Source organism: Argiope bruennichi, chromosome 11, assembly GCF_947563725.1.
Source record: "Argiope bruennichi chromosome 11, qqArgBrue1.1, whole genome shotgun sequence".
Taxonomy (NCBI): Eukaryota; Metazoa; Arthropoda; class Arachnida; order Araneae; family Araneidae; genus Argiope; species Argiope bruennichi.
The window spans coordinates 75,975,424-76,001,269 of NC_079161.1; the positions used below are offsets into that span (position 1 = coordinate 75,975,424).

At 32.1% G+C, this 25,846-nt stretch overlaps 1 protein-coding gene across 1 annotated transcript in view; it reads right to left on the bottom strand.

Annotated features, from left to right (window-relative positions):
• The window catches only part of LOC129957177 (carbonic anhydrase-related protein 10-like), a 765,422-nt gene that overhangs the window by 175,863 nt on the left and 563,713 nt on the right, over positions 1–25,846 (bottom strand). Inside the window, exon 4 of the mRNA XM_056069369.1 lies at positions 24,110–24,304. Coding sequence (XP_055925344.1) covers positions 24,110–24,304 — 195 coding nt within the window. The remainder of the gene's footprint in view (positions 1–24,109; positions 24,305–25,846) is intronic.

Consider the following 25,846-nt stretch of genomic DNA (forward strand, 5'->3'; position numbering starts at 1 on the left):
CAAGACGTCATGTGGGTTGTGACGTCATGTGATCGTACGGAGCGGACTCCATTCATGCATTTCATTCACAGATCGTAATTTAGACCTGAATCAGAGAACAATCACCCTTGATCCAGTACCCCCAGTGGTATTACTCTCGACATGGTGGACTTTGTGACCACGACAGATTTAACGCGACCAAGCACGCTGGGAATCTTCGGCCGGCGGGGTTCAAACTCGCAACCTAAGTGACGCGAATCCGACGCTCTACCAACCAGGCTATCCCGGCCTATCTGAAATTCTAGTGGAGGATAATATCTAATCGATACCAATTTTTTTTTTGGTAAATCCCAACAACTTCAATGTGAATAGGATGAAATGCATTAAGAATGGGCGTTATCCAGTTCTATCATTCGTTAACTTCTAATTCATAATCCAAGTAATTGGGTCGGCTTTCTGGCCTAGGGGTAACGCGTCTTCCCCGTGATCTGTTTGTCCGATCCCCGGTTCGGGCATGGTTGTTCCTCCTCCTGTGCTCTATCTGTGTGGTGTGTGAAAGAGCCCCCGTGTAAAAGGCGGTTGGGAAAGCGAGTGTATAAATGTCATCTTCATATGAGCTAGAAGTCAGAATTCTGAACTCGGGTACTTAGAAGCCCTTGCCTTCAGAAGTTGCTTCAAAATCTCGGCTTAAAACGCTAGCTTTGTCAGCGGGTTTGTCTATGACAAGTCCTCGAGCAACAACTAATGGTTGGTGAGGATGGTAGCTTTTTTGTATCGTTGCCTTTTGCCTATAGGGACTATGCTACAGATCAAACTTTTTTTTGAGCTGTCCCCGTTTGCTTCAAATCTGTGTCATTCGGAAAAAAAATACAATTTTTTTTGAAATATTCTGTTATATGTTGAAGATTGTTTTGTTATTTGTTACTATTTATTATAGTTATCAATATATATATATATATATATATATATATATATATATATATATATATATATATATATATATATATATATATATATATATATATATATACCGGGTGCGGCAAAAATTCGTGCAAACTTCAAAAAATCATAATAAAAAAGGTAATGCTCGAAAAAAATTGCGGTTTGTGGGAATATGTTCATAGAGCATTTGGGTTTTGATATTTCCATCAAAAAATATATTTAAAAATGACCGATAGATGGCGCTCACACGTCATACCTGGATGGTTTATGCAAATCAGCATAGCTATAAAACACAAGGCTGGAAATGGATCTGTCATTCGACACCAGTAGCATGCTATCACTACCGGATCGAGCATTAGTGGTTAAACTGTTCTGTTAGAACGGTGAATCCGCGACTAAAGCATTGCGACAGTTGCGGACGGTGAAAGGAATTAAGGCGAAGAAAACCCCAATTTCATTGAATGGGATATTGAATTTAGTTCGCCGTTTTGAAGAAACAGGAAGATTAGAAAATCGTCCTCGAAGTGGCAGACCATCCGTCAGCTCTGACCGCGTCCCAATTATAAAAATTGTCAGAAATGTGGCAGTCGAGACTTCAACGGGGAGTTGCAGTGCGCGTGAAGCAGGTAAAGTAACAGGAATTCCGGAAAGGTCGATCCGATGCATTCTGCACGAAATCTTGAAACTGCATCCGTACAAGATAGAGGCATTTCACCAGCTGTTATCAGCAAATTGCGAGAAAAGACAAACCTTTGCAACATGGGTGCTCGCACAAATGGAACGTGACCCAGAATGGTTACTGAACCTCATGTGGACAGATAAATCCCACTTTACATTGCATGGTGACGTCAATACGCAAAACAGTCGTATCTGGGCGACATCAAACCCTCGTGCGTACACGACCAAACCACTACATTCTCCACATGTGACTGTTTCGTGCGGTTTGACTGCGTCCTTCATTCTAGGCCCTTTCTTTTTTGAAGAGCGTTGTCCTGTAGCCGGTTGGAAAACCTGTTCCGTCATTGCAGAACGTTATCTTAGGCTTTTGCGAGACCACGTTATGCCTGCTTTGCAGCAAAGACGTGATTTATCTTCCGTCATCTTCATGCAGGATGGTGCCCCGCCCGACGTTGCTAGTTCCGTTAAGACGTTCCTCCTAGATACATTCACTGAGGAAAGAGTGATAAGCCGAGGATGTAAGAATGCGGGGCCCTCACGATCGCCAGATCTTTTTCCAGCGGACATTTGGTTGTGGGGATACCTGAAGTCTCGTGTCTACCGAAGTCCTCCTGCCACTTTGATGGAACTGAAAGATGCCATTCAATTGGTCGTTGGAGGTATCGATGTCAACATGTTACACACCTCACTTGCTTAATACCTTCTGGTGGCGGTCATGTTGAGCATCTTTTGCTTTAAAATAAAATGTACTATAATGTTACTGTGCTCTGTTTTCCTGATTTGCATAAACCGTCTCGGTATGACGTGTGAGCGCCATCCACCGATCATTTTCTAAATATACTTCTTTAATGGAAATAACAAAATCAAAAGACCTTCTGAACATATTCCCGCAAACCGCAATTTTTTTCGAGCATTGCTTTTTTTATTACGATTTTTTTGAGGTTTGCACGAATTTATGTTGCGCCCGGTATATATATATATATATATATATATATATATATATATATATATATATATATATATATATATAGTTATCAGTTTGTTATAGTTTTTAGTGAAATTTAAATTTGTAAAAATAATTTATGGATATCTTATAAACCCTTTCTTATTTTATGCTATTTACCAACCTGTTATGACCTATTAGTGGTCTTCAATCTTGCTATTAATAGTGTTAATTTTTGACCCATATTTGGTATAATTTATCCATAAAATGGTCCATTTGACCCTGAATCCTTACAACAACAACAATCCATTTCATACTTTATTTGTGGTTCTGTATCAGATTTATCTTATCATTCTGTTAACTTAAATTTATTCTTCCGTTTAAGATTGAAAATAGTTTAGATTTTTGACAGAATTGCGTTGAAGATTTCCGACTAACAAAGACATCAAGAATGCAAAAAAATAGTCAGAATGAACAGCTTAACGTGATGATCTGTATTATAAGTTGCCGATTCAATTGCAACAATCTTCGCCTGTCCATGTTTCAAATATACGAAGTCCTAAATATCTAGTCTTTGGTCTTTAGGTCTGACCTAATATTATCCAATTATCAACAGTTCCAATATTAGGACGAGCATTTTTGCTAGTTGCACAGTTTTAATAAGATTTCCCATAAATAGACCGAAATATATGAAATTCATTGGTGACAAATTTTTTTCTGTATGTCCTATTCTGAAAACGATGATGTCGCCTTCTAATCATTTGTGCAATCAGTTAAGATTTATAACGTTTGCCCCAGATTGTGTAACTTCAAAATTGAATATTGCATTTGTCACATTTGTGGAAGATTATATTTTTACATCAATTTTATCTCAGTTTGCCAATTGAAAATAAATCATATTTTGCCGAAATGTTTTTTTTTCCTATACCAATTGCAATCTGTGAATTTTCAAACAGGAATTTCTATTAAGTTATTTCTTCAGCGAAAAAAAAAACCCTTTGGTATTGTACTGATAGAAAATGGAAAGTTATAGAAAGTCTTATTCCAGAAGTTTAAATTTCTAAATAAAATGATATCAATTATATCCTTCTCAAAATATTATTAAAAATGAGCGACCATAGCAGTATTTCATGAATTCAGCATTTAAAAAAATATTATGACTAATGTTTTGAAGAAATTACTATCCAATTCTTCTAAACTTAACTAATTTATTACATTCCAGTATGAAACTGTGAATGCTTGGTGACGAACTCGGAACTTGAGGAACGTCGGGCCATAGTTTCTACTCTATTTTGCCAATGCGTTGCATATACTTAATTGTGAAGACATAGAGATGAATTATTTTTCAATTGTTGAAATGCGAAACTTTTAAGAGGGAATCATTATTCTTCAGGCTGTGGAAATACTTTTAATGTAGTCAGGATCCCAGGAACGTCAGAACGTAGTGTTTTTAAAAATTTAGGCTAATCAGCCTTCGGAAACTAATAAGCTGATTGGTGTATCTTTTTTAAGACATTCAATGGAGTTGTTTAAAATCTTGTGTTTCTATAAGATAGTAATATCCAAGTATTCCTAACCCTCGGTATTAGACGTAATAGAACGGACCATTCTTTTTTTTTTAAAACTATTCGCCTTTAGTGAGCGGCTAGTTTGTTGATTATATTTAATTTTTTAAAAATCGTTTGGACATAACTTCATTGCCATGATTCCATCAAGTTGCGAGACATTAAAACAGTGTCATTTTAATTGTCTTCCATAAGCTCCGCTCTTTGTACACAAATCTTTCTAATGGGGATCAATCCGATGATACCATATCACTATTAAAAAGTAAATGTCAGGTGCTTTTATCTTCTAAAATTCACGTTACTGCACCTTCAATTATTTTTATCCATTTCGTAAATCATACAGATATTAAACAAAATCCTTCTTCTTTAGTTCTTAACAACGGAAGGAAATCATGTCATCAAAACCTGATGATGAATTTCAGGGCAACAGTATAATTTATAGTTGGAAATGAGAAAAAATATTATTTAAAGCATTGTCATCATTTAGCAAAAAATCACACGACAGCCGAATTGTTGTAGTTAAAAAAATAGGTTTTCTACTTTTGATACGATATAAAATTTATTTTCTGCTATAATAATTTTAGAAGTTACGGTGAATAGGTGGCAACGTTTTCTTTAATTTTTAACTATAATTAATTAATATTTTAAAGTTTAAAAAATAACTCCGAGGTGCATATTCTAGGCATCCAAGGCATACATGCGTCAAATTTCATAGATGTAGGTTAAACAGACTCACCTGAAGAGAGTACAAACCTACGTGCGCGCGCACACACACACACACACACACACACACACACACACACACACACACACACACACACACACACACACACACACACACACACACACACACACACACACAGATTTATCTTTATTATTAGTAAAGATTACATTCGATTGCAATTTATAAATAATATTACCTTTATTAAAATAGTAAAATCGATTGTTTGGGTGACATCCATTAGATTCAACATTAATAAGTATTGCATACTTATTAAATTACATCTACTTCAACATACTGTACTTTCTTTTCTTCACATTAAAATCTATAAATATTTCCACGCTACAAGGACACAGGATTAAATCTATTTATATTTAAATATAATTAACGTCTTAGAAATTACTCTGTTGTTATATTGCTATGTTTGTGCAAAATTTCCAAATCAACTTAAGTACATTTACCTAATGAATATGCATAAAACTGTTCTTCAAAACTAATTAAATTTTATTTGCCCATTCTGTTAACAACGCTTAACGAAGTCTTTTAAGACAAGACTCTTAATGTCGTTAAAAATTAAATACACTAAGTTATACCTGCTCTCGTATTATTTACAGTACATTTCAAACTCCTTAATGATGACTATTAGATTCCGAAATATTGCATTTACAAATATTCATTCATGTGTTGAACTGGTATGTGGATTCCTCAGATGTATTTTATATTATTATAGTTAAGTTAATATTATTTCAGTGCTATTATTTAATATAAAAATATCAAATTAGTAATACATTACTTAGCATTATATTTACTAATTGGAATAATGTTAACTCCGATATTAATATTATAATATTCATAGATTGGTCAAATACTCGAAATCCCTTATTATAGATAGCTGTATCCAGAACTGCTACATATGGCACAGAGTTTTAGATTTTGTAGTAAATGTTCATCAAGAAATGAGTTTCAATATCTTAATCAAACTGTACTTCAGAGATATTATTACACTCAAACTATTTTCCGATCATACTTAAATTCAAAAGAATTAGATTTTCAGTGATATATATCTTCTATTACTACATTATGGTACGCAGTTGTAGCTTATATAGAACATATTTACGAAGAAATGGGTTTAAATATCTTAATCAAATTGTACTTCAGATATATTATTACACACAAATTATTTTCCGATCACACTAAAATTCAAAAGAATTAGATTTTTAATAATATCTATCTTCTGCTACATTTTTGTTAAGTTTAAATAAATTTTTGAAAATAATTTTAGAGCATGTTTTGCAACAGTCTTTTTTTAATGTTTTGGTTACTTGATATTTGCTCATTTGTGTTGCGACTAATATAATGATATATTTTTACTTTTTAGTATCGAAGTATAAAAAACAAGAAGAATTTTAATCGAATTTCCACATTTCCGATCTCCCCGTATCCAAAAACCTCTTTTTCTAATTGTGTGCTTGATTGTGAACATGGTAAGTAAAATACATTTTGAGCTACATGGTTGAAATTTACCATGTGAACGTAAATTGAAACGATATTTAAAATAACGTAATATCTCTCAAATTTTGAAAAAATAAATGTGTGTTTTAGCTGCCGAAAGGTAGGTGAATACGATAATTACAAAATACTGACAAAATGTGGTATACATATTTAGCATTTAAATTCTGGATATGAATTAAATGTTTCTAGCGATTGATCGTCTGTCACTTTATATATTTACAAGCATGCAAATGCAATAATTCTGAAACACACTTAACACTGACTTAAATAAATGAAATTTGGTATCTATTCTTGGGACTACAATTGTAATTCTGTTCCAAATTTTGGTTACAATGAGTCGAAAAATTAAAGGCTTACAAAATACACAATCAATATTCTGGTGATTGTGCATAAATTGAATCCCAGCGATTTATCGCCAAAAATATTGTTAAAGATCGCACGCTAATAAGTAATTTCATAATTACAGCTTTTAATAGCTTGAGAATAATAATACACATGTATTTTCTTTATTCTATTACGAAACTCCCTGGTGTATACAGAAAAATGTGGGAATTTGCTATCTCCCACGATGATGTTTCCTAAGGGAACGGTTGTGCCGTGGCCGGTGATAGCTCTTAAGGACTCAATCACAGTTCCCGCCGGTGTTGCTGTCACAATATTCCTATCATTCAGCTTTATCCGTGTGCCTTACAGAGAGGGTCGGAGTAGTTCTACTAAGAACTTCCACCGGGGGCACCTCAGATATGGGGATGGTATGGTGGTTGGTTTTTACCACCCTGGTGGGTGCTGAAATGATAGGGGTCGGCTACCTCCTATCGATGACAGGGTTGCGTGGCCAGAGCGGACGTGGCTAGAGCGGACACATAAGATTTCGTGGTCAGAGCGGACACTCCGAAACTCATCGTGGTTAGAGCGGACACATTCCCCCCCCCCCATCTTAGAACAGATAAAGGGTGCAGATAAATAAGTAAATAAATACTTTTAAAAATCACATATATAATTTAAAACAGTATTTTAAGTGGCAAATCTCTTTCACGTGGGATAACGGTTTTTTTTTTTTTACCGAAATTTTCGGTTTTTGCACTCGATTATCAAATTACAAGGATAAATACATTTTTGCCAATCAAATTTGATTATTTATATTATATTATAGTGCGAATGCATTTTAAACATTAAAAATTAATAGTAAGTAACAGTGTAATGAAGGGTATGAACGGATTTCAGGGATTTTGTGGAAAACTGTAATTTAGAGTCAAATAAATATTAGAATTTGTGCAATTTCCATAAAACTAATTAGTTTCATTAAAGTAAGTAAAAATAAACATTAGAAGTAATTAGTAATTAGGAATATTACTAGAATGAAGTTGCAAAATTAATTTAATCAATACTTGATTATGACTTGAATAAATTTGACTGCAGGGCCTTCTGTCATTAACTGAAAGTATAAAACTAAATACCTTTCTATTCTAAAAATTATCAAGAACTGAGGGTATTTTTCTTTTTTTGCTTTTTTTAACTTATCACTCTTTGTTAAGACTTTTTCATTATTTTAAGATTATTTTCTCGCCAAATACTCTTGCCAACAGATAACAGATGTTTTAGCAAACCTAGACGAACCACTCCCTACTCCCTTTTTTTCAAAGAGCTAGGCGAGATTTATTGGCCTTTTATGACCTGAACGCAAATGTTCGTATGCATTTCTCCCACTCCCGACTGATTAGGGAAACAACACAATAGGTGCAAGAATGTCCGCTCTGCCCACCCAGCTCCTCTCACGTGTCCGCTGTGGCCACTGTCCGCTCTGACTCTTTATCTGTTCTAAGATGGGGGGAAAATGTGTCCGCTCTGACCATGAAATCTTATGTGTCCGTTCTAGCCACGTCCGCTGTAGCCACGCCACCGATGACAGGACCTGCTTCCAACGGGAAGAGTTGTGCACTTATCAGTGATGACCCTTAAGATTTAACCTTAGCTCCCACCAATGCTGTCTTGGCGGCCCGATCATTCAAATTTAATCCGAATGCCTTTAATTAATCGAAGTGGAAAAGCATTGTGTGTTTATCCAACTACAAAGCACACCAATCTCATGTGTGGGTGTCTGAAAAAAATTGAACTTCCGTGATATTCATAACCTTGCTGAAAGATCCAAACTTTTATATAGGGGTGTGGAGGTCGATAGCACCTTTAATAGAGAGTACGTGAAAATGCTTCGGGGAAATCATACCTGCTGATCTGCGTTTGTTATTGTTGTTATATAATTGAGAGCAAATTTTGTAAATAAAGTCAAAATGGAACATTCTAGTCTAAAGTATTATAATGTTATAATGCTTCATAATAAAGATTCGAATGTCCTTTAATAATTTAGTATTACATTTGAGTAGGAACTAATATTATTTTGAATTCAGTTCAGCTATATTAACGTCCCACTTTAAAGCAACGCAAGGGATTTTTCAGGACGAATCTCGTAATTTTGAAAATCGGTCAGATGCAGAGGACGATACATGGACTTGCAACCTTCTTCTAAATTTCTGCACCAGTGAGAGAACGTTTGGCCCTGACGGATTTAACATGCACCAGATTGGCATACACGACGGCATTTCAGTGGAATCGTGTCTCGAACTTGAAACCCTCTACTTCCGAAACTGAAACCTTACCACCCTGTGACTGCGACTCCAATAGCCTTTCAAATAAATGTAAAGATTTGTTTCAGTATTTTATATTTGCTTTCAAATGTGCATAAATAAAAAAAAAATGTTTATAATCATTTTGTATTCGTTCTCATATAGTTCAGCTGGAATCAACATTTTTTAATGGAGTTGCCTGACAGTTAAATTAATGTCTGATGCTTTGTTGCAACTTTAATAGAGAATTTATGATGAGAGACTGAAAAAAAAAAAGAAACTACAGGAAGACTGACACTCCAATTTTTCTAAAAACGATAACTCAAAAAACTAATTAGGTAGATGACTGACAGTCGAAATTCCTCCCATTCTTTTATGATTACTGTATATAGTTTTTCATATGTCGGTATAAGGGACAGACGAGAAAATAATGCTGTGATTATTCATTTTAACATATATGTGTTTTGTTAAAATCAGCTGAGAAAGACTGGTCATTTCGTAAAAAATAGAGTTAGTAGTATCCTGTTCCTTTACTGCTTCCGCAAGCAAGTTTTATCTCATTTCATTTTTAACTCTGTTAATACTGAAAGGCCCCAAATGCACGTGCAACGAAAATACGGCGGACGACCGAAACACCTGAATTTCAATGCCTATTTCCTGACCTTTTCACGTGATTGATTGAATAATTTAAGATTATTTTTATTCACTAGGGACGTTCAACCATGGAAGTTTGGAGGATAGAGCGATTTTATGAAAATACTCAAAAGACGTCACATTGCTGTAAAACCCATAAGAAATAGTGTTGTCGTTGCATTTTTGGAGAGGGTATGGAATCTTTCTTCTTCAAAGGGAAATTTGGTGATCCATTATTCTGAGGTTCCTGAACTCGAATGTTCTTAGGAAAGGATTTGTTATAAAAAAGTTGCACAAAGAAAACTACAAATGGTTGAACAATTTATGAGTAATGTAAAATGTATTTCTTATGGTTTGGTTTGGTTTCTGGCACGAGAGCCATGCTTGGCTATGCTGCGCCATGTATTTTTTACGAGATTATGTATCATAGAAAGATATCCATAGAATTAAGCAGCTTTTAATATAAAACACTGAATCTAAAAAACTCTGAAAACTGATTCTTTGTATTTTAAATCAAATACTGGGCAGGTATATTATTTTCTTTTAAGTAAATGGGGAACATATTCATGAACAATTATTTGGATGATCCTAGATTTTCCTCGATTCCTATCTTATATTTTTCAGTCATATTTGCGAGTTGCTGCAGATAATAAAACCGATCTCTCATACTCAAATTCCTGGGTTTTGTTCTCATTCAGAATTTTTTGGGACCCAAAAATCCAAGAAAAAGAAGTTCTTCAATATTAGTTAGATAATTAGTACTTTGGATCAATTATATTATTTTCAGAAATAGCGAGTTAGCGAGGTCAATTTTTATGCCCCATGATAAGGAAAGGATTTTTCATCTTTAATTTTATAAGGATTGGGGGATGAAAAAGAATAATAATAATAATAAAAAACTACTTAGAACTGAAACCCACAGAACCTTAGAACAATACGTTATAAGCTTAGGCTAAAAAACCGTAACTTAGTAATTGCAACTGTTGAAAAACTCTTTAAAAAAAGTTGTTCATTATAATGATTTTAGAAATTTAAATTGTTTTTCTGCATTTAATGATAAGAAAGTAATGAGGAAAGGACCAACGAATTCGCATAATGTGGCTTGTATTTATTTCGCTATATCCACGTCCAGTTTTGAAGTAATTTGTGGGTAATTTTGGAATAAACTTAATAATTTTGGACCTTGGGCACATTTCAGCTGGTGCCTCACTCCCCACACTTCATCGCCAACGAAAGGGCATTTAGTTCCGAAGGATAAATCAAATCTATTTACGCAGCATTCTTTCGAAGGAATTTCAATTCGAACTTGAACTTTCCAATCCGAAATATGATGTGGGTTGGTGTTAGTTTCAATTACCTAACCTACAAATTTGCCTGCCTAATTTAAAATATGCTAGAGCTAAGAAAACAAGGTTTAAGTTAAAGAAAATTTAATTACAACATATTTACAAGACTTTGTACAATTGCGAGATTAGTGAAAACACGCTTAAAGATTCAGTCAGAATCTTTCCGGTCGCGGCAGCGTTTTTGTTTTTGTTTTTTCTCTTCTTGCTTCGCGAGCTTAAGCGTGTAGAGAGCGTGCGCATGAGACTGAAGGAGTCGTTAATTTGCATACTTGCCGAGATCAAAAATAACCACAAAGCGGCACTATCAATTTGATTTGAACCTCATGGCAAATGTCAGTTTTTAGTTGCACGTTGTAGTACCGCTACAATGAGATAAAATATTGATAAATGCATATTTAGAAGGCAACATTTATAATAACACCCAGTAATTAGCTATGTTTTAGCAAATAGTATACAGTTTCATTTAAAAATACATGCATTATAACATTATAAAACATTACATCAGAAGTCAATCTATTTCTATTCTTGAAACATTTGATATTGTAAGCCGAAGTCTATTTACTTAACTCACTGTTTTTATTCCCATCGTAATATTGACACCCACCATTGAATCATATTAATATTATATTTGACTTTACAAGAAGCAAATTTTTATTGAAACATGCAGGAGTGATTTTCCCAGAACTTTTTCGGGGCCACAGTCGCCTGGTGCTAAGGTCTCGGCTCGTGAGCCGTAGGGCCTCAGGCTCGAGACCTGATTCCACCGAAGAACATTTGTATAGTCAAATAAGTCAGGGTCAAACATCCTCCCGCTGGTTTGGTGTGGTGTGGAGAGCGGGATGCCAGCTCAGGTGTCGTACTCGTCATCTGACCGTGGTTCAAAATTGAGAGGTCTGTCCCAAAATAGCCCTAGTGTTGCTTTACAACGGGGCGTTAATATAACTAAACTAAACCCAAAACATTTTCGCACATTCTCTAATAAACATGTTACATCAGAGAACGCCTTAAAGTTCACTGGCGTACAATAATTACGAAATATTAACTGTCAGCATGAATGTAGAACTTTTATTGAATATACGAGCCATCCTTGGCGAGTTATTGGCGATGAATCCCTGGCAGGTGGTTAATAGTATTGGAAAATCGAATTTAGGTTTCAGACGAGTGTTCCCCAAATAAAGGAAACAAAAATTTGTCACAAAACTACACTTGCAATCAAAAATCTCCTTTTCAAATTTGATATATTTAAGTCCTTGGGTTTTTGAGATATCGCGTTTACATGTTTTTGAAAATACAGATCGACAGATGATCAGCCCTCCACCCCCCCTTGGATTAGATAGATGTCTACACTATACATGTTAAACAAATGTACCGAATTTTATCCATCTAGTTATCTAAATTTTGCAGTTATTGTATTAAAATATATTCGAATAGCCAGATAGTCTGATTTTCTGTAAACGAATTTTTCTACAGACGTTTTGCATAGGGATAGCGCGTCTTCCCCGTGATCTAGCCGTCCCAGGTTCGGGCAGGGTTGTTCTTTTTCTGTGTTCTATCTGTCAGATGTGTGAATGTGCCCCCCTCCCTGTAAAAAGGGGTATTGCAAGCGAATGTGACGCATGAAGTAGCTAAGTCGTACCCTTGGCCCTAGTTGGCGCTACTGAAAAAACAAGAGACGCTCACTCGGCTTAAATCGCAGACAGATGACTGTGAGCGGGCTTGTAAAGTGCCATAAGTCACAAAAAAAAAACCCCGATTTTTTCTAAAAATTTGGTAGATATCTGCAAATTTTGTGTAAAGATTGTATACAAAATATTAAACATTTAGCTTAAAGCCTTTTAGAGTTATCTTTGTCACAGACAGATAGACGGACATTTCTAAAAATGTGTTTTTCGAACTCGAAACTTGGAGTTCGAATTGTTTGACTATTAATATACTTTCTTTACACTACGTATAAAAGAAAGTAAAAATTATAATCAGCTCTATGTTTAGGTTTACAAATAAAATTTGTAAATCAAATTGAATTTTCTGTAATTTTTCACAGATATTTATAAAGATATCGACAACTCTTACTGGAAATAAAATCCCCATGCACAATAAGGTTAAGCCACACGTAGATGCATCTTGAACCCATTTAAATTTATTAGCATTATCTTTAAAGCTCTACAAGGCAGTTGCCTCAAAGCAACTTAACGAACCATCCCGACTTCAAACAAATTCTCGACTGAATAGTGAATGTGTACAAAGATGGCGGCCTGCCTCTTTTGGCAACCTTAATCCACAGAACTCCACCTCCCTGGGGATTCCCACGCTATTAGGGATTTGGATGTGCCAGGGGAACCCAGCCTCTTTGTTTGTCGGAACTCTAACAGCTGCCAACAGGGCTTAAAATCAACGGAGTCAAAATTCAATCCAATCCGAAAACCCTTTGAATATCGGAAAAGGCAGACCTTTCTCAACTCTCTTCCCGGTACCTAGATAATTAGAAATCCTAACCGGGTCCTTTTAATAGGTCCCCCTTCCCTTAATGGTCCCCCCCTGCTTTCGCCCAGGAACCCTTCAATGACGGCTGAACGGTTAATTTTTACGCCTTACAAGAGATCCAAATTCGTTTCCGTTTATTAATAGGGGATGGGTTTCGGAACGTTATTGAATGTGACCTGGAAGTGGGTTTCAGGTTTTGATTGACTGTTTTGGATCGAAATGGTTTATTTTAACGGTTTTCCAAAGAGATTAGTAAATCTAATTTTGTGCTGGGAAAATATGTAAATATTTAAACTTGGAGCTTTGAATTGGAGTTGGATTTCTATTAAATTGGCTGATTTTCCTATTTAGCAAAGAATAAATCCAAAATTTCTTTATAATTAATTAAATGCAGAATAACGTTGAGGATTAAAGTGATTTTATAATGATTTTGAGCACGAATTAAATTTTATGTTTGCATTCGAATTGTATTATTATTTTGCTATACAGAAACGAAGGATTCATTTAACTCAATGCAAAATTAAAATTGTTTTCCTATTATTTTCAAAAAATGATCAGGGAAAAATAAAAGATAAATAAAAATAAAAATAAATGTTTTACAAATAAAAAATTAGGGACATTTACAAGGAACATCTATTATCCCCTTCTTCAAAACACAAAACAACCTGTTAAGAATATTTAAAAGAAACGTCAATTATTTCTGTCAATTCTTATGAATGCTTACAAGAAATAGAAAAAAATTTCTGGTTTAAGCACTAAATAAGGTCTTTAAAACATTTGACAAGAAATATCAGGAATTCTCGTATGCTATTAGTAAATCAATATTTGTGAAAAATTAACGAAATAAATCAAGAATTCCTTTCAGCAAAACCGAAAGCGAAATTAGATAAATTTTGACTCTATAAAGAGTAACGTATTCAAAATGAGACTTTCATGAAATTGAGACTCAAATGGTAAAATCTTTTTGTATTGAACTATGAAAAACAAAATGTGAAGTCCGAGGACAACTTACCATTACCTACCTCGCTAACGAAATCGTTGCGAGTTATCCACTAAGTCAACGGGGTGGCCGTTATTTTATATTTTTCCCAATTTGAGAAAACTACTATGACTTGTTCTTTTTAAATTTTTTTGTAATATTTTTTTGGGGGGGTTGTAAAATAATATCGTTGTTTCTTTCTTGATTGTGTTGTATCATTTTTGAAATTCTAAGCTTTTATATCTGTTGAAGTGATTTTTATTTTGGAGTAAGACTGTCGACTTTTACATTCAAAGGAAAACATTATACAGATATAAAATTTTGGGTAAATTCAGAAGTTGTTCATCATTATGTTGCAATTATTCTATTAATTTGAATATTTTTTTTTTATTTTCAATATTTAAAGACATATAAGGAAATGAAAATATTATCATATGTCCCCACTATTTCTTCCCAATTGAACTTTACGATTCATTTACGAATTCATTCCAGATTTTCACTTTTATGCAAAATATTCATTGAGCGAGTTTTGGTTCTAAGGCCGGCGCTTAGTGAAGTTATAATTTTTTTCCTCCAGAAGTCTTGCCATGAGAATCCTTGTAACATTGCTCTGTTTGCTGTTTATATGAAAACAATCTGAAAATAATTTCAATTTCCTTTCATACACTAAAACAATTAAAAAAAGCTCACTTAATGCGAATTTATATGTATATAAATTCGAGTTCATATTATTCAAACAACATAATACTATAGTTAAGTCCATACACACAATACATATTTTAATATTAAACTTATTAAACCAAAATTGCGCCAATTATAGAAGTTTCATGCTGCTGTCTATGCACACCATATGGCTTTTATTTCAAAATTTTAAAACTAAAACTAAATTATTCATAAAGATTACCGCACAGTAGAACTTCAAAATATCATACTCTTTCCATATATTATTAAATCAACCCATCTGTAATTACAAATCAACTAATCTGACCTGCCTTTAGCCACACAGATAAAACTGACCGGTTCATCTCGACAGCTGTATTGGCGGGAATTGTGGTTGAGTCATAAGTCATCGCCGGCCATAATACAACCATCCCCATGGGAAGGAAGTCCTGTCATCGATGTGAGGTAGCCGACCCCCATCATTTTCTGTACCAACCATGGTGACGAGAACCAACTACCATACCGACAGCCCTCATTTTTGAGTTACCCCCCCCCCAAGGGAAGAACCCATCTGTTATAGCGAGATTTAATGGGGAGGGAATACAACTATGGGTAACTCCAAGGCATTAGAAAATAGCAACAGGTTTTGGCCATTCAGCATCTTGCAAATAAGTTGGAGGCGTTTGCTGTTTTTGCGAATTTTGAGATTTTTTAATGATGCCATCTATGGTAGCTTGTAAGATAAATTGGTTTCAATAATCTTTATGAATTTAAAATAAGAAAGATTGCAGAAGATATGAGAAATCTAAATAGAAAGCTGTTGTAGTTCATGCATATCGCCAATATGCAACAACTTTGAATTGCAAATAGATTACAAGTTTTTAGTATTTTATGCTTTTAAGTATTTTTAGCATTTATTGCATTAAAAATATATTACACAATATTTTAACTACCTTTCTCAAAATTAGTGAATACGAAGAAATATACCAAGGATTAAGCCTTAAGCTCGATTTCGATTTTTTTTTCTTTATATGAAAGTTTTTTTTTTTCTAAAAGTGGAATTAATACTCGCCCCTCTCACCCTGGTAAATTTTTGGGAGAAATTTTGAACATTCTATTTCAATGTGTATTTTCTATCTGCATTGAATAAAAAAACCCCAGCAGAGTCCTATTGATCTAACCATTGTACGTATTTCGGTAATTTCAATTTTATTTTAAAATTTCTGGTTGGTTGGTTGATGAAGTTTATTGGCGCAAGAACCTTTTTTGATTAAACTGCGCCAAACATACGGTAAGATTAATCCTATTTTTAAGGTTTAAAAATTTCTTTCTCAATTGCATCATTTTCCTGAACTTGTCAACCTGTAAAATCTACAAAACGTAAGAGCATGGTAAAACAGAATCTAAAAGTTATTTAAGAATCAAATCGAAAAGTAAAAGCCAATCATTTTTTAAAAGGTAAAAAGGTGGGGATGGGGTACTTTATGAAGAATATCTTTTAATTTAATTTGAGGAGAGTGAAAGTAACGAATTCGTACATTGTTAAATTGTGGACATTCTATTAAAATGTGAAGAACCGTCATAGAACACTGACATGCTGGACATCGGGGTGCGGGTTCCCCCAACAGCAAATGTTTATGTGTGAGCAGTGTATGGCCAATTCTTAATCTGGTAAGAATGGTATCAAATTTTCTACTAGGCAAACAAGGCCAACAATCGATTAGATGTTTTATTGTTTTAAGTTAGTTTAAGTTTTTATTGTTTTAAGTTAAAATTTCTGATGCTAGATACAACATCACTGGTTATTTTCTACTTTATGCTTTCCATTTTTGAAAGATATCACAAATTGAGTCATCAATAATCCCCAACCCCGATTTCATCATCGGGACTCATTTCGCCAATTACGCTGTGTGAATAGCTAATCAATTAAAGTTCTCTATGTTTAATATTGTTTAATATATAATTATAATTCAAAACACTATTTTCCAGATGTATAAGATATAGTTCATTAAAGTGGGTTGATTTCATTATATTAATTTTATTAATATGACAACGGTTAGTGCTACATATAGATTGGAAATTCAATATAGTTGAAAAGAACAACTCACCATCAGATACTACTTAATCTGAAAATTACATTTTATCGCGTTTTGAATGGAATTTTATTAATAAAAATTTAAATTAAATTAGAAATCTAATATATTTAAAGATTTTTCAAATCTTCAAATCCATTATCTCAGTGATAAATTAAACGATCAATATGTATGCATTAAATAGAATCATTAAATAAAATATGTACATAGTAAAATTTTAAAATCCATTTTGCATTATTAAAAAAAAATGTTGTACTTGGAAAGCTAATCTACTCATCCAGATGATGCAGTTTCAACTTAAGTTAAAAGCTTACATCTAGACAAAAACCCCAAAATAAATTATTTATAAATCACTGAGCAATAGAGAAAGAACAAATAGACAGAAGCGATTAATATTAATAAAAAAAAATCAAAATGGAATAAGTAAGATAAAATAAAAAAGCAAATGTAGTCTGGAAAGAAACAATGTATTAAGAAAATATACATCCCACTTTAGCTTTCCAAAGACGAAGATAAAAAAAAGAATACCACATGTAGTAGACTCACACAGGAAAAATATTTCCAGCGACCATCTGGCAACCTCTCAGAGTACGAAATTATAAAACATTACAAAGACAACGACGGACCTCAAAGCGTAAAAGGAAAACAAGAAAGAAAGCGGACAAAAAACAACTCAACTCTACTTCCTAATAATGGCCTCTGACGCGTGTTTGTCCAACTCGTGTAGCGAAGTCATCAATCTTAGGCAATAAGTGGCCATCCATCTACAAGCTGGGAGGGAATCAGTAAAGTTGGAGGGTGGGTGGGTGGAAGGAAGTATTCTTCCTGATGTATTATTCATGGACCTTTTCGCGATTATGATTTTGTACCGCGAATCTTAATAACGCGTCGTTAGCGCCGCCAGCCCAATTATACGTCTACGACCTGCTGAAAATTTTCAACGTTTGTTCCGGCTTGGTGTTTAATGATTGCAAGCGAGACGGCATTTCCTCAAGTTTGTCCATTCGGGATCTTTATTGTGGTTGTATACTCTTGACCAGATTGCTCGCGAGGGATTATGGGAGATGTCTGATTTCGGCGCGTCATTGGAAATTGTATTGGTCGCCTTGTTGAAATTAATAATGCTGCGGTTATGATTGATTTGAGGATTTTAACGAGGATTCGTAGATATCTGCCATTACTTGTTAGGAATTTTAAATGCATGTTATATGATTTTTTTATTTGTATTATTATATGGTTGTTTAATTAATTATAAAGTTAATTGATCAAAGAGTATAAAGAATTAATTTTCTATACTTAAATAATGGAATTTTAAGATGCGCAAATAATGAATTATACATGCATATTATTTATAAGTTTAGATTAGTAATAATAGAATCATTAAATTTCGTCGTTTATTGACAAATGTATTTCAGGTAAAGATAATATTGGCATTCATTTAACAAATTTCGGAATCTAACGTGTAATGCGAAAACTGCAAGGAAAACTTAATTCATCACGTGTAAAAAACATTGATACATCTTAGATATCAAGTTAGAAACAAATTATAAAATTATGAAATTTAATTATTATCTAGAAAAGGAATAATTTCCATAAGTTACTTTTATAAATATTGCTGTTTATTTGTATTGATTTTATAACTAAGAAAATTATCTAATTCGTAACCTGCCTATATTCAATGGGAAAAATATTCTCTATATTTTATGAACCTTTGATATTTTCTTAAAGTAGTACAGAACGAATAATAATAGAATAATATAATTGTTAATTAAGTAAGTAATATAGATTTTATTATTCATATAAACTTTTGTTCATTACTTATTATTTATGTTGTATTAAATCACATGCTTTTGTAACACAATAAAACTTTTTCACAAATATAAAATAAGCAAATATAATATATTCTCAAATATAATATATCTTTTGTTTTTTGTTTCATTAATTATAAAAATACATAAAAACCAAAATTTCAGAAGTAAATACTTATATAATAAAATAAATATTACGGTTATTCAATTTGACTGAAATTTAAAAATTCATTTTTAATTTAAGAAATATTTTATTACTATTCTGACTAATTGGAATTAAGGAACTTAAATTAACTCTTGACTGAAAAATGTGTTACAGTTATACAAAAAGATAGAAATTTAAAAACAGTGCAGTTATTTTAATTAAAAGTTATCAAATTTATTATGTCATTAAAGCAAAATAATTAATTATTAGTGTATGAACGTATAATCAGTATTGGTTTAGTGTACAAAGCATATATTATTATACAATTTGAAGTTATGAATCGTGGAATAAAATTTCTGCATGCTTATTATAGTTAAATAAATATGTTTTGAAGATATTAATATTTTTCACCATAAAATCTTCTGCTACGAAAAACAAAACAAAATAAATAAAAACACGATTTTTTTTAATCTTTCAAAAATATTTCATCAGCATCAAGTCGTTAGATATAAAGGGAAAAAGATAACATATAAAATATCAATAGACAATAAGTAAAACAAATTTGACAATGCTTAATTATTTGACTAATTACAATAAAATGCTTAATTATTTTGCTAATTTCAATAAAATGCTTTTATTAATATATATTTTTGACGATTTTATTTTCAAAATATATGAATATAATCTCACAAAACTTTTGAGACATGTAATTTCTTCATATTTGAATTCTAGACTCGGAGTTGAAGTTTGTTTGCACAACTTCAACTCCAAGTCTAGAATACCATATAATCTCCGAGTCTATTAAAGTACTATCTCTCTCTTCTTCTTAAAGAAGGCTATTTGTCTACAGCTAGTCAAATAAAGGAAAAGCACTTTTACAGAGTAATTTTGCTATATTGTTTCTGTTCTATTAAAAAGTAAATTTCGTTAATTTTAATTATTTGTGGGGAAAAAATAGTGTATTAAAATTATTTTTGTTACAATTAAATAGAAATTTACTTTCTCAAAACTTATATGACATACATTTCATCTATGCAATCACTTTCGAACTCGAAACTCAGAATTTAAAATGGCCCTTTCTGCATATCAAGCATTTTCTGTAATCCTGAAAGTTGATTATCTGCGTATATTCAATTATAAAACGAAACACACTTTTACAGAGAAATTTTCCTATATTATCTCTATTCTAATAAAAAATAAATTTCACTAAGTTTAATTATTTGGAAAATAAGAATAAAATGGTTTATGAAGATTATTTTTGTTACAATTAAATATATATTTTCTCAAAACTTATGAACATAAATTTCTATGCAATCACTTTCGAACTCGAAACTCAGAATTTAAAATCGCCCTTTCTGCATATCAAGCATTTTCTGTAATCCTGAAAGTTGATTATCTGCATATATTCCATTACAAAACGAAAGACACTTTTACAGAGAAAATTGTCATTTGTGTGAGTGTAAAGACGGAATATTAAAGTCTAATAAATTTAAAACCACAGGGTAATTTTGCTTTTTTTTTTTTAGTTTAAAAATATGAACTAAAATTATTTTCTAGGAGTTCCCCTAAAATGCAAATTAATTAACCAAATTATTTAATAAACCAAATTAAATTTATTTGATTTGATAAGCAAAATGTATTACTTTTTAAACCAATCTGAATTCTAAAAATATTTTAAAATACCTTAAGTAGAAAAAAATAGTTTTTTAATAGGTTAGACAGAGAAGAAGAATTGAAAGTAAATAGTAATAAATTGAATCGTAAATAGAAGAATTAAATAGATTTCAATAATATCAATAAATTAAATAGAGTAAAAAGAATTAAATAAGCTTTTATCAGAGATCAACATCCCACACATATGAAATTACTCTCTTCTTTGTTTTCACATGCAGGAGTCTCTACTCTTTGTCTTACAAAATATAAATTATTGAATGTTTTTATATTATTATTTTCCTTTTAGAAAGATAAAATAAAAAAAATAAAAATATTAATAGATGGCAGAAGAATACTGAATTGATTTAAAAATAAGAATTTTAGAGTTCTTTGTCCGGTTGTTCATTTCACACACTTTTTGGACTAAAGGATTCTAAATTTTTTCACCTGTTAATCTATTATCAACAGGTATTTAAAATGCACATGATAATATGCTGCCTTCATAAGGATCAAACGAACTAAATTCGAGGTATCTCCTACAACGATTAAATAATGAATTACGAGAGTATAGCATGAAAAAGAAAACAGAAAAGTTGCCTTTGAATAAGAATACCTCACATTTTTTTAATCGTTGCCAGACAATAGGGTTTGTTTTACTTTTTATTAATTAGATGATTAAATCTAAGAAAACCGATATGATGCAATGTTATTGCACATTACTTACAGTTTTCAGAATGTTTGTACTATTTTCCGGTTCGCTATTTCTAAATTTTCCCTCCTGTCAATCAGTATCTTCAACAGGTCTCTAAAATACCCATGATTATGTGTTGTCTGCATAACGCTTAAATGGATTAAATTTCGGGTATTTCCTACAATAACTTAATAATGAATTACGAGAGCATAACATAAGTAAACTGAAAATTTGTCTAGGAATAAGAATAACTCTCATTTCTTTAATTTTTGATAGACAATAAGCTTTGTTTCACTTTTTATCAATTAGATTATAAAATATGATACAATGCAATTGTAGAATATTTTCAGTTTTTAGAAAGTTTTTTACTGTTTTTCATTTTATATGTATATATTATATTGGCTTTCTGCATTCTAAATTTTTTTACTTGTCAATCACTAATACCAACAGGTTTCTAAAATACCCATGATAATGCGCTGTCTTCATAATGATTAAATGAGCTAAATTCTGGATGTCTCATAGAATGATTAAATAAAGAAAACGAGAGTATAATGTAAAAAAAAAAAATCTTACTTAACTAATTCCTTTGCATTCAACCAAAAAATCAAGATATTATACTCCATATTTAAGACGGTAAAAATTAGCAACCTTCAACTACATAGTTTTATTTTTTACACCTTCCCTTATGCAAAGAAACAAAGAAGTTTCCGATTAAATGACCCCCTTCCTCTCCCCACCTATACAACAGAAATTCCATGCTAATAAAATTAGTGTTTGCCGTAACAGGAACCTTTCCGGTTAATCATATTTGTGGCCGTTTAAACGGATAATCTTACAGTCGACTTTTCTCTTTCAATTTGGAAGAGTCCAATTTTTTTGTAGGGACGTTCCGGACCGACATGTTTTAGATAGTCAAGTTGGGTTACTAAAGAAAGTTAGGGTATGCTGGGGAAGTTAAACGCGTGGTTTATCTTGCAAATCCCATGGGATGATTTGTTTTGTTAAAGCAATCAGACAGCGTGGCTGCGGTTTACCAATGACCCAATGATTCGTGGAAAAGCTTGATGAATTTGAATTATTCAGTCTAAGTTAAGGAAGGGATTTTATTTGAGTTTTGTTGTTGCAGACTACAAATTCCAGTCGTTTCAAAGTAAAAGTTTGATCAGTGAAATGCTGTCTAGAAGAGAAAAAACAATGATTTCAATTAAGTAAATCAAATTTTTGCCGATGTTTTAGCCGAGAAATAATATATATATATATATATATATATATATATATATATATATATATATATATATATATATATATATATATATATATATATATATATATATATATATCCAGTAAAAGTATTATTTTTCCTAAACTCAAAACCCAAATCATAGAATTTTATATATGATTATATTCAAATTAATGACATAATTCAAATCAATATAATCTATAATATAATTCATATATAGATCATTCGATTTCAATTATATCTATAAATAATATAGGATATAATTCAAATCAATATAATCTATAATATAATTCATATATAGATCATTCGATTTCAATTATATCTATAAATAATATAGGATATAATTCAAATCAATATAATCTATAATATAATTCATATATAGATCATTTGATTTCAATTATATCTATAAATAATATAGGATATGATTCAAATCTAATGAGTATATGAGTACGCATTGGAATCAGTGTACACAGAAACTTTGAAATAAATTATCATTAAATTATAAAATAGAAACGAAATTTGAATTAAGGCGGGCGACTCATTAATTGCTTGTTAACTGCAAAAAGGATTACAGTATTTTCTGCAATTGGTACTCAACAATTAACTGAAGATATTCTGTTCATCTATAATAGATCAATATGGATAAGGTAGGAAATGCATTGGAAAAATAATGTAATAAATAAATGATTTAAATGATTGCGATGAATAAATGATTATCACTGGAGATACAAATGGAAGAAACACTTGTTTAAATACAATGATATGTTTAAACTGTTTTGACTTTATCAATAATGAGAGGCCTGAATTCCCGTTCAATGAAATACAGTGGATGCGCGAAACGCCTGGATACTGATGTGATATGCCTTATATTTCCCTTGGGTATGATCGACTGAATACCAAGACTCGTGCTTTGTTCATTAGAGAAGCTCGCCAAGATGGGTTTAGGGGGACGAATACTTTCCGAGAATTCTTAAAAGATGCCCAAGCATAGACTGTGTAGTAACCATGAACAAAGTGGATTTCTTTTTTATATTAACCACTTAAAAACCCCGCCTAATAATGCGATGTTTGAGAGAGGTAAAAATGCTTTTTTTTTATCATTGAAAGAGAAATGTGTGCATTCCGGAAGTAACCGAATTGGAATAATCTTAATAATGTGAGGGTTAAATCCAAATATTTATGTAAATTTTTATTTGCAAGCAACCTGTTACCACCGAGTTTAGAGAACACGATTAAATATAACGAATCTTTTATGAAAAATCATTTATAATGCTTTAAAAATATATAAAAAAAGAATTTTTTTTAAAAAAAGTTCCATATAATTAATAATTGCACTTAAAATAGATGCACTTTAAAGCATCGTTAAATTAAGATTGAACCAATATCATTTAAAATTCATTTTAAAAGTTTGAAAGATACCTCTGCAGGAAAAGCATGACTGCCCACTCGATGCTCTGACCCTTGTCCATCAGTGCGTCCGAAATGTAAGTGGATCTCCTGAACCCGATAGCTGTAAGAGAGGGGTCCGCCACTGATGTTAACCACTGGTGAGTGTTGACCAGTGTCCACTCTGAAGACCACACCGTGACCGGTGTTTTGTATGATCCCATTTACCTGTTGAAAGAGACAGAAAAGACAGATTTAATATTAATATACCAAAAATTAATATTAATATACAAATATTAATAAATGATAATCACTTGATTTGCCATTTAACATGGATGATAAAATTTTATTGTGAAAGTAGATAGATGGATTGTAATATCACGATCAATTGAAATAAATTGGAAAAGAGATAAAACCGGAGTATCAACACTTCTTCTCCCATCCAAATGCTAAACGAATTGGAGTTTTACGGTATATCATATTGCAGTACAACGTTTTTCATCCCGGCTCAATGGGAATTGTATACCTATCTTTTAATTATTTGATGGCTGCTGATTTAAATTTAACATTTGTAGTCATTCGTCTTCTGATGAGAGTTTTGTTTGTGGAAAAGAAACAATCATTAGGAGTCAATCAGAACAATTTAACGGGATAACACTACATTTTCGATTCAGAATTTGCAGTTTGGTAGGCGACCTTGGAACTGACACAAATTGCATCTCCTTCATATTTAAATGTGTTGCACCATTTTCTGATGTATTGTTTGTTCATTGCATTTTTACCATAAGCTCTAATAATATGGAGGCATTTTTTTCTAAAAAGAGTGAAAATGTCGCCAATTTGTTAGAGCGCTTCTAAAAAGAGTATTACGACCAGATACTTATTTTTAAGGATTCTCACCTTTTCAAATATTAAAACTACCTTCAAATTCAATAAATTTTGCCAAAACTTAAATTGGAAAATTAACGAGAAGTGTAATCTCTGAAGAGAAAAAAATCCCCTCTTGGAATTTATTGTTTTAGAATAACGCTTCTTTATACAGTTTCTAATGTCTGTTTCATAATTTAACATCCTGTTTGAGTACAATACAAATTATTATAAGTCATATCACTGATTCTCCAACCTTCCCAAAGGGACACGGATAATAAATACTGAATGACCAGACTGCAACAGCAACAATGGCGGGAATTGTGGTTGAGTCCTAAGAGTCATCACCGGCCACGGTACAACCCTTCCCTAAGGAAGTACGTCCCATCATTGAGAGAGGAGCCAGGCATTTAGAATGCCCTCAAGGTGGCGAGATCAACTATCATACCGGAAGCATCTCATCCTCATTTCGAGGTAACTCCCGGGGGGCACAAGCTATTACAAGACGCGCCAATTTTCTACAGTGGTCAAGTGACGAAAACAATATCTAAGCTATTCTGATGGCTTTTAAAGTTATAATTGCATAGGATAATATCAGTACTCACACATGTTAGCATCGCCAAATTTAATATTTAAATCCATTTTGACTCTTAAGGGAAGGAAATACATCTTGACGTTACAGCTAAGCGCAAAGAAAATTATAAAAATTAATTTCACTCATTAAATCATAAGCCTATCTAAAAGTGACTATCCAGAACCTTAAATAAAAGCATTCTTTTTTCAGAAACGTACAAAATGAAACTAAACATTAAAATATTGGAATTATTAAAAATAACTTATTATTAGATGATCACGATATTTGGATTAAATGCATTTGATGAAGTTATGTTTATAAAATAAAAA